The sequence below is a fragment of the Passer domesticus genome, chromosome 8, assembly GCF_036417665.1.
Source record: "Passer domesticus isolate bPasDom1 chromosome 8, bPasDom1.hap1, whole genome shotgun sequence".
Classification (NCBI taxonomy): domain Eukaryota; kingdom Metazoa; phylum Chordata; class Aves; order Passeriformes; family Passeridae; genus Passer; species Passer domesticus.
Genome location: NC_087481.1, coordinates 44,545,383 through 44,554,616, shown reverse-complemented (window position 1 = coordinate 44,554,616; position 9,234 = coordinate 44,545,383). Strand labels below are relative to the sequence as shown.

At 59.5% G+C, this 9,234-nt stretch overlaps 1 protein-coding gene across 1 annotated transcript; it reads right to left on the bottom strand.

Moving 5' to 3' along the window:
* Positions 1–471: 471 nt before the first annotated feature.
* GOT1 (glutamic-oxaloacetic transaminase 1) lies at positions 472–4,658 on the bottom strand. Its single transcript, XM_064431005.1, has 9 exons — positions 4,449–4,658; positions 3,968–4,149; positions 3,317–3,440; positions 3,022–3,134; positions 2,713–2,817; positions 2,008–2,158; positions 1,707–1,872; positions 1,436–1,578; positions 472–1,163 (listed from the first exon to the last, which is right to left on the bottom strand). Exons 1-9 carry the CDS (start codon positions 4,561–4,563, stop codon positions 1,024–1,026), a joined length of 1,239 nt encoding a protein of 412 aa, XP_064287075.1. The 5' UTR covers positions 4,564–4,658; the 3' UTR covers positions 472–1,023.
* Between the last annotated feature and the right edge of the window lie 4,576 nt (positions 4,659–9,234).

Here is a 9,234-nt window from a genome sequence, read left to right as displayed (position 1 = left end):
CTGCTGGCAGGCCCCACTGAAGCAAGTGGGAGTAGATGGGGGTTCACCAGGAGCCTGCTGAAAAGGATGAGCAGAAGAGATCTGCTTTTTGACACCTGAGGGGCAGGCCAGGAGCCCTGGGCCAGGGAAGGATGGCCAAATGGAAACACTTGACCATCCAGAAAGCAACCACAGACAGGCAGACAGGCAGGATGAGCTGGGCAGCACAGGGCAGTGGGGCAGGAAGAGCACAAGATGAATACAGGAGGAACTGGTTGGCTTCATGTAGTCACAGGGAGCTCTCAATAACACTCTCCCAGTAAGATTCCCCCTTTGGTAATGGCTGTGATCATCAGAGATGCAACACACCCTGAGAGAGAAAGGGACAGCCTTGAAACAAACTAAGTGGACAAACCAGGATGTTGAGGCTTCAACTTGAGCCTGGGGAGAGGTTCATATGGTTTGAAGACATGACATCACACAAGGCAGGGGTAGCATTCAGAGACAAAGGTTTAATTTCATGTCAGCAACACAAAGAAGCAATTATCACAATTACAAATATTTGCTCGTATAAGGCTCAGAAATTAGGAAGGGGTGGGACGGATGGAGAGAAGAAGCTAGCAACAGCTTTACCCCTCCCCAAAACACTACTGAGTAACATTAGTTCACAAGCCATGTGAGATCCCAACCTCTGTGCTGTTATCACACAGTGCATTGCACTGGTACAAGACTTTGCCATGATCAAAATGATCAGTTACATGGAGTTGATTTGGACGTGCTAAAGATGCAGCTCTAAGGGCCTGGAGACCAGGCTGCTGTTGTGAAACAAGAGCCAAGGTGGCTCATGCTGCCCCCACCTCCTGGGGGCACTGGTGCAAGGACCACTTAAAAAATGTCAGAAGACGATTATCCCTGATTGAGCTACTGCTCCCATCTTTATTAAACCCCAAGAGGTGTGGGAAAAGGCAAGCCATGAGCAGAGAAAGACATGGACTACACACTATAGCTTTGGTGACTTCATGTAAGTTTGGTTGTTCATGTGCTTCATTGGATTTTTGTGACAGCTTCATGGATGGACTTGGCCACATAGTCCAGGTTCTTGGTAGTTAGACCACACATGTTGATGCGCCCACTAGCCATCAGGTAGATGTGTTTTTCCTTGACCATGTACTCCACCTGCTTAGCTGGGGAAACAATTGGACATCAGGTCAGAGCAGTGACCCACAGCTCAGAAAAAAGAACTAGTCAGGGATGCTTGAATCTTTTTCAAGCAGAAAAGTTCAAGCACTGGTCACTAAAATACTGTATGATGCTTCACCCCTCCCCAGCCACAGACGCAGTGATGCCAAAACTCCAGTGAGACCGAGAGATTCCTGCTTGGACTGCTTCAGCCCAGTTCACCCACAGCCAACTGCCCCCACCCACTCCTCCCTTCAACAGGCCACTGGATACTTACGGTTCAAGCCTGTGAAGCTGAACATGCCGATCTGCTCTGTGATGTGGCTCCAGGTGCCTGGAGTGCCAAGGGCCTCCAGTCGAGAGCGGAGCTCTGAGCGCATCAGCAAGACCCGATCTGCCATCGTCTTCACGTTGCCCTTCCTGCAGCAGGCAGGAAGCAGAGCATGAGCATGGGCACCCATGTGGTCTGAAACCATCTGGCCAAGCCTGACACTCAGGGAGACAGCTTCCCTCCCTTGCCCTCTCCCAGCGGCCCTGGCAACACGTACCACTCATCAAAGAGCTGCGGGGAAGCAAGTGTCGTTGCCACAATGCGCGCTCCCTGGGAGGGAGGGTTGGACCAAGTGGTGCGCACAATCTTCTCCATCTGGGACAGCACACGCTGCACGTTGTCTGCATCCTTCCCCACCACCGTCAGGTTCCCCACACGTTCATCTGTGGACAAGCCAAGAGATGTGAGCCGTTGGTTCAACACGTCGTGGCAAGGCAGAGAATTCCCCACCCCTCAGCATGCCAGCCCCATCTGTCTGGGTATGATGCTACTGGGCCAGCTTACTGCCAGACACTCACTGTAGAGCCCAAAGTTCTTGGAAAACGACTGTGCACAGAAGAGCTCAAAGCCCTCGGAGACAAAGTATCGCACAGCCCAGGCATCCTTGTCCAGGCTGCCAGAGGCAAACCCTTGGTACGCTGAGTCGAAGAATGGAAACAGGCTCCGGCGCTGCAAGGAGGAACAGTGTTAGAGGGAAATCCCCTCCCCACAAGCTCTCTTTTACCCCCCACAGTACCCGTAGGAGGGAAAAACGACCACTGAGTTCCTGTGTGACTTCAAAGGAAACCGTCCAGCAACACCAGACTGAAATACTTTCTTTCTACTGGTGTGAAAGAATAGAAAGACTAAAGTGGTCAATAAAAGCCAGTGCAGGAGAAAACTGCATTTGAGGACATAAGATGTGCACCACTTCATATGCTACTATCCAGCACCTGCCTACAGATAATCCTTCCAGCAGGAGAAACCTCACTACAGCCCATTCCAGAGTGTGAAAACAAGAACTTGGAGGCACAGCAAGAACTGCAGTGCATCTCTCCTTAGAGCACAGAGAACCAGCACTCTGTTGTCCACCTCTCCCTTCAACACCTGCCTTGTGGGACTCTTTCAGCTTCTGCTACATCTCATGCCATTCCCTCAAAGCCCATTTCAGATGCAAATGCTCTGGCTGGCTCAAGAGCTATTTGCCCTCTCAGCATTGCTTTAGCCCCAGCAGCAGCCCATACCTTCATGACAGCAGCAATCTGCTTCCACTGGTCAGGGGTAGGGTCTGTGCCTGTTGGGTTGTGCGCACAGGCGTGGAGGATGAAAATGGAGAACTCCGGGGCTTGCTGAGGAAAGAACACATCTTGGTCACACACACACATGGACAAGACTGGGCACTCGCAGCACAGGGAGAGGCCTGGAGCTGCTCTGCGAACAACAGCGTCTTTTGCAGTGATCCACTTCCCAGCACAGCACACCAGAGCCTAGCCAGCTGCAGATGCTGACAGTACAGCACCAAGCTCAGCCCATCCCATGCCAGTTTTACTCACCTCCATGTCATTCAGCAGCCCCTGGAGATCCAGACCCCTCTTGGCAGCATCCCAGTAGTGGTAGGTTCTAATATCTTTGAAGCCAGCATCCATAAACACAGAATTGTGGTTCTCTGAGGAAAGAAATAACTTCTCAGAAAAGCACATTCTATCTCCAGCAAGCTTCCTTCTCCAGCCCCAGCACCTCCCCTTACACACATGAGAAGGCTGCTCCCTCACTGCCCCGGCCCCTGCAGGGAGCAGGGCTGTGCCTCCCTCTTGCTGACCCACAGGGCTCCCTGAGAGCAGCACTCACCCCAGGATGGAGTGGAGACGTAGACCGGGGTGGCCGTGTTGTTGTTGCCGTTGTACCAGCGCCTCAGGAACTCTGCTCCAATCCGCAGAGCGCCCGTCCCACCCAGGCACTGAACGCTTCCCACCTGCAACAGAGACACCTGCCAGCCCTGCCCACCCAGGCCAGCACTGCATGGGAAGCACAGTGCTTGCAAGAGTCAGACAGGATCCCACACGTGTCCCCTGGGGTCAGCTCAGTCAGAATGCCATCCCCTTCCAGTGGTCTTCAGCCTCCTTCAGTGCTCAGGCCCATAAATAGACTCCAGCCATTCCTGTTATATTTTGGCACAGAGCAGATTCTCAGCTACTAGTTTATTTCAGGAAAGGTGGTGTAATTATCTGACCTGGGTTTCCTGTGGGGAGGCTATTAAAAGATGAAGGAAAACACAGATTCCAATCACAGGCCACGTTCGGCTTTTCCCCAAAACCACAACTACTTGCACAAACAGTTTCAAGTGCATGAGTTCATCAAGCAAGCTACAATCAAGAAAGACCATGTCTGAGAAACCCCCAAATCCTGCCAAAATGCGGGACCTCTACACATTTGTTCTCTTCTACTCAGTCTGCTGTAGAGACACCCCAGGGACCCCAGTGCTCCCTGTCCACCACGTACCCGTTTCTCCTTGATGGCAGGGCTGTCATCACCCAGGGCGATGCGGGAGGCGTTGGCCCGGAACTCGGGCAGGCCCAGGATGGGCAGATACTCGTGGTTCAAGCTGTTGTCGCTGGCGATCATCTGCTCCACCTTCTTCACCACCGGCAGGACCCATGGCTGCCCCTCGTCCGTGCGGTAGGCTGCGGGATAGGGACAGCCGTCCTTACTGCACCGGGGGGAAGCTGCGCCGCCAGTCCCCGAGCGACCCGCCCGGGACACCGAGGCCGGCCCCGCGACCTTGACGCCCGCCGGAGCTCGCTGCCCGCCACCCCCCCGCGCCCGCCCGGGCGCTGGCCGCGGCCCGGTGACCTTTGGGGCTCGGCGCCCGCCGCCGCCGCCCGGCCGCCGCAGCAGCAGGTGCGCAAGCCGCCGCAAGGGCACCGACCGGCCCGAGCCGCGGGGAACGGCCCCGCCGAGCGCGACGGAGACACGGACTCACCGCCCACGCCGAGGTTGACCTTCCGCGAGTCGCTGTCCTCCCGGAAATCCGCCGTGAGCTTGAAGACGGCGACAGGCGGGGAGTGGGGGACGGCGGCGAAGATGGAGGCGGCCATGGCGGCGCGGGCACTGCGTACCGGTCCGCTCCGGTTCGGCACGGGCGGCGCGCGGCGCTGGAGGAGACGCTCACCTTCACCGGCGGGGCGGGGCCGCCGCTGCCCGCGACCAATCAGCGCGCCGCGCTCGACCCCGCCCCCGGAGCCGGCCAACGGCTGCCCCGCCGTGCCCCCGGCGCCGCGCGGCCGGCCAATGGCGGCCAGGAGCGCGCCCGGTGACGCGGGACGCAGGCACCGCCCATGGCGGGCCGTGCCCCCAGGCCGCCGCTCCGCGCTGCCCGGGGCTGGGCCCGCGGCTGCAGAGCTGCTGGGAGCGGTGCTGGGGGACTCCCGCAGCTGCAGAGACGGGCAGGTGTCCCGAGGGCGATGCCCCGTGCAGTACGGGGTGCTGCGGGGGATGCCGTGCCCGAGGCGGCGCTGCGCTGCGGGCTGTGCAGCGCCCGGGGGTGCAGCGCCCGGGGCCACGGCACAGTCCCCATTGGGCACCCGGCGCTGCAGATAACCCCGGAGCGCTGTGCCGGGGTGCAGGATGGTGCCGGGGCCGCGGGAAGGTGTCGGGGCGCCGTGCCCCGGTGTGACGGCTCCGGGCGCGCTGCCCGGCGGGCGGGACATCCCAGGGCTGCAGTGACGGGGACCGCTGTGAGGACGGTGGGTGTCTCCAAAGGCACTTCCCTAACTCACCTGCAGGTCAGACGCTGTGGGCTTACCCCCGGAAACCTCCCAGGCCCGAGGAAACCCCAGGGTCACTGTGCGGGTCTCCGCTACCACTGGTTAGCTCGGGACATGGCACTGATCCATGGGGTCTTCCTCGCTAGCAAACTCCCCGCCCTTCGCGCAGCCACAGCGCTTCGCACGACGCCCCCGGCCCTCCGTGGCTCTTGGGGCCGCCCTCCAGCCCCGCGGGGACCCCCGGGGCTCCCGGGCGCGGCCCTCGGCGGAGCGGCGGTGCCGGGCGGTGCCGGCAGAGGGCAGAGCCGGCCCGCGCATCCCGCTGCCCTTCCTGCTGCCGATCCCGCTGCTCATCCCGCCGCCCATCCCGCCACTCATCCCGCAACCCCCGCGGGGAGCGGCACCCACGGCTCCGGCCCGGCCTGGGGCTGCTCGAACATCCCGCCCGTGGCTGGCCCCACGCCTTCCCGGGGAGAGGGATCGGTGCCTCCCGGTACGTGGCCGTCTCCGTTAGGAACCTGCCACCTATCTCGAATAGCTTTTGAAGTTTGTGAGAATCTGCCCGCAACCGTGCTACATCTGGGAAAGGCTTTGAGGGAGACGGGAAGGACGTCTCGAATAACAGCTCCGACAGCGTGACACACACCACACACACCTCCCTTCGTGACATAAAACACGGGGGTACAGGACAGGAAAGGCCATGCTGTCCCCAAATGCTTTTGCAGACAACCTGTGTTATCTACTCCCTTTGTTAACCCAGCCAAGATCCCTCTGAAAACCAGTTTGGATCCTTGCCCCCTTCCATGCAAGGTGGCTCCACAGCCTGGCTGCCCAGGAGGGAGCCCAGGGGCACAGCCCTCGCCTCCCCCGGCTCCGGGCAGCACCTGGAAGAACTGCCCAGTGCACTTTCTGCTTAGCATAGAGTGGGGAAGAGGCAGAGCTGTCTGTCGGCACGGTAGCGTGCCAGCACTTCTGCCTTCAGAGAAAACAGAATAATGAGAAAGGCAGAGGAGCAAAACAGGAGTGCTAGAACAAAGCTTTGGCCCTGGTGATGTTTTTAGTCCAACTTGGACAACATTTCATTCACGCCTTGAGAAAAAGCTGCATGGAAACCCCAAAAGAGCCTGAGGTCTGCTCTCTGCAATAGCTGTGAAGCTCTGTAGACCTGGCCAAGCTGCTGTCAGGGCATCCAAACCCTAACCCTAACCATACCCTTAAATCTAACCCTACCCTTAACTATAGCCCTAATATTAACTCTAATCTCAAGTGGACGAAGAACTCTTGGGTTTCTCAAGGTCAGTGGATTCTGCTAAATGAGAGATACTGGGCAAGGAAGCAGCTGATAAAAACAAGGGCATCAGAGGGATCTGGGGGTAGCCCACTGCAGGGTGAGTCATGTTTTCTGCTCACAAAGAGTAAAGCACTGCACAAGTGGAATGCTGCAATGGGAAAAACAGACAGATCCTATTTCTGGAGCAGACAGAAGTGCTAGGGAGTCCCCAGACTATCAGGCTCTCACTGCACTTACTGGTTTCTAATCCTACCACTTTCCAAAAAGCACTGGGATACTTGGGGACATGGCCAAGTGCTTTCCCAGTGCAGAACAGGGAAGTCACAAAGGCACAGGGGTGCTGCCTGCCAGGCTGGCTGCACTAAGCTGCTTCCTGGGACTGCCAGAGCAGGCTGAGCAATGGTTGTTGCAGGAAAAAATGCAGTTTCCCCAAATCAGCACTGTTTTTCCCCCTTCCTCAGGAGCTGCTGGGCAGTGTGAGCTCAGTGCTGCCAGTCTGCTGCAAACCGTCTGTGCCGCTGCCTGTGCCTGCGAGGCCGGGGTCGCTGACCCAGCAGGAGTTACCTGCCAGAGCGCTTGGTGCCTCTGGCTCAGCCGGTGTCCCATGCCCTTGACAGCACGGAGTGGGACTCTGCTGGGAACAGATGCAAGAATGAGACAATAAGAGACAAAGCAGCAGGCTGTCGGGCCCCCGAGCTGGGTGGCTTTGCGTTAGCAAGATCCCTCTGGCCCTGAGCTTTCATCTCCTCAGCCTACACAAAGGGTGCCACCAACACGTATGTAAAAGCAGGAGGAACATGGGAGCCAGCCCTGAGGCGTCCCTCCCTTCATCTCCTGCCTTGGACTGACAGCCAGCAATGACCTGCCACTCAGTGGGAAAGCCTGCACACCTTACAGAGAGCGAAGAAGCCCCCGGGCACGCACGGCCGTGCCGCATGCAGACAGGGCCCCCCGCACTCAGCTCCTCCTGGGAGCCAGAGGCAGGGGGCTCAGCAGCCAGCCTGGCTCCTGCAGAGCTCAGCCTGCTGCAGGGATACACGGACCACTGGGGACCAGGTGATGGCCTCCTCACACCATCCAGCCTCATGTGGTCTTGGAAAAAAGCCCTTTTTATGAGGGTGAGCTCCACTGACCCCATTCCATTCACTCCCTCTCACAAAATTCTCCCTCACACCCCTCTGGCCTCTGCCTCATCCTCTCCAGAGTGCCCTGCCCGGTGCTGGGACACTGTCGATCTTGGCATCACAGCAAGGGTTTAGCAGCCTGCCCACCCCAGTCCGAGGCTGGCTGCAAGCAGTGTGTGGCACGGAGCAGAGCTGAGGCTGTCCCCAGCGGGTGCCGTGCGGGGGCTGTTTTCCCAGCATCCTCCGAATACAGATGTTTTCTCAGTGCAGGATCCAGACAGAGGAGGGTAAAATGTTTTCATTCCAAGCTCCGGAGGTCAGGTCATGGTTTGTCTAAATGGCTTTTGTTGCTGTAATTATCAGATTAGCTGATCTCTGGCGGTGCATTTAGGGGCAGCTACATTAACTGTGGATCCTGACCCCTCCACTGCCACCCTGCCCAGCTGGGACAGTGGGTTTCAATGGAGCAGTGGGGATTGGGGATGTCATGAGAGCCAAGTGAAATGCTCATGATTAATTTTAGGTTGGTATCCAATTGGACCCTGGCCCAGGAGCAGGCGGTACATTTGAGGAAGACAGCAGCAAGGCTCCTTGACCTCACAGCATCCTGAGCTGGGCCTGATCCTTTCCTCCCACTCCAACCTGCAACGCACAGCAGCCACGGAGCCCTGTCCCAGGCATCTGCCTGCCGCGGGGCTGATGCTCAGCATGCAGACACGGATGGGGACACCTGTGGTGCCTTCCCTCGCTCAGAGCTGGCGGCGCTTGCCGGCACCAGCCCAGCAGGTCCTAGGGGAGGCTGGTGCAGACCCTCACCCCGTGCCTGGCCACAGGGTGCTGTGAGGCTGGGCAGCCCCAGCAGCCGGCAGGGCACAGGAATGGGAACGTGAGATACCAGGCGAGACACAGAGCATGACAGGGAGAGGAGAGAGCAGGCTGAGGGCAGATAAAAAGGGATCAGGAGTTTCCGGCCCCCGCCAGCCCCTCGCCGGCTCCGTGGGTCCATCTGTCAGCGCCCGCGAGTGCTGATGGCACCGGGCCCTGGTGCAGCGGGGCTGCAGGCCCGGCCAAGGGGCACCGTCAGGGGCAGGATGAGGCCCTGGTGCAGTGGGGCTGCAGCTCTGGCCAAGGGGCACCGTCAGGGGCAGGACGGGGCTCTGGTGCAGCCGGGCTGCAGGCCCTGCTGAGGGGCACCGAGGGGCAGGATGAGGCCCTGGTGCAGCCGGGCTGCAGCTCTGGCCGAGGGGCACCGTCAGGGGCAGGACGGGGCTCTGGTGCAGCCGGGCTGCAGCTCTGGCCGAGGGGCACCGTCAGGGGCAGGATGAGGCCCTGGTGCAGCGGGGCTGCAGCTCCAGCCAAGGGGCACCGTCAGGGGCAGGATGAGGCCCTGGTGCAGTGGGGCTGCAGCTCCGGCCAAGGGGCACCATCAGGGGCAGGATGAGGCCCTGGTGCAGTGGGGCTGCAGCTCCGGCCAAGGGGCACCGTCAGGGGCAGGACAGGGCCCTGCCGCCGCCTGCCCGCGGCACCGGGCCGGACAGCAGCCCGGCCGCGGCGTGCTCCGGGAGCAGGCCTCGCACTGCCCTGCAG

Coding starts and splice junctions, on each gene's coding strand:
- GOT1 (XM_064431005.1), bottom strand. CDS start 4,563: ATGGCCGCCTCCATCTTCGCCGCCGTCCCCCACTCCCCGCCTGTCGCC. Junction 4,150..4,448: donor GGTCAACCTCGGCGTGGGCG/GTGAGTCCGTGT, acceptor CCTATCCCGCAG/CCTACCGCACGGACGAGGGG. Junction 1,579..1,706: donor CCGCAGCTCTTTGATGAGTG/GTACGTGTTGCC, acceptor TGCCTGCTGCAG/GAAGGGCAACGTGAAGACGA.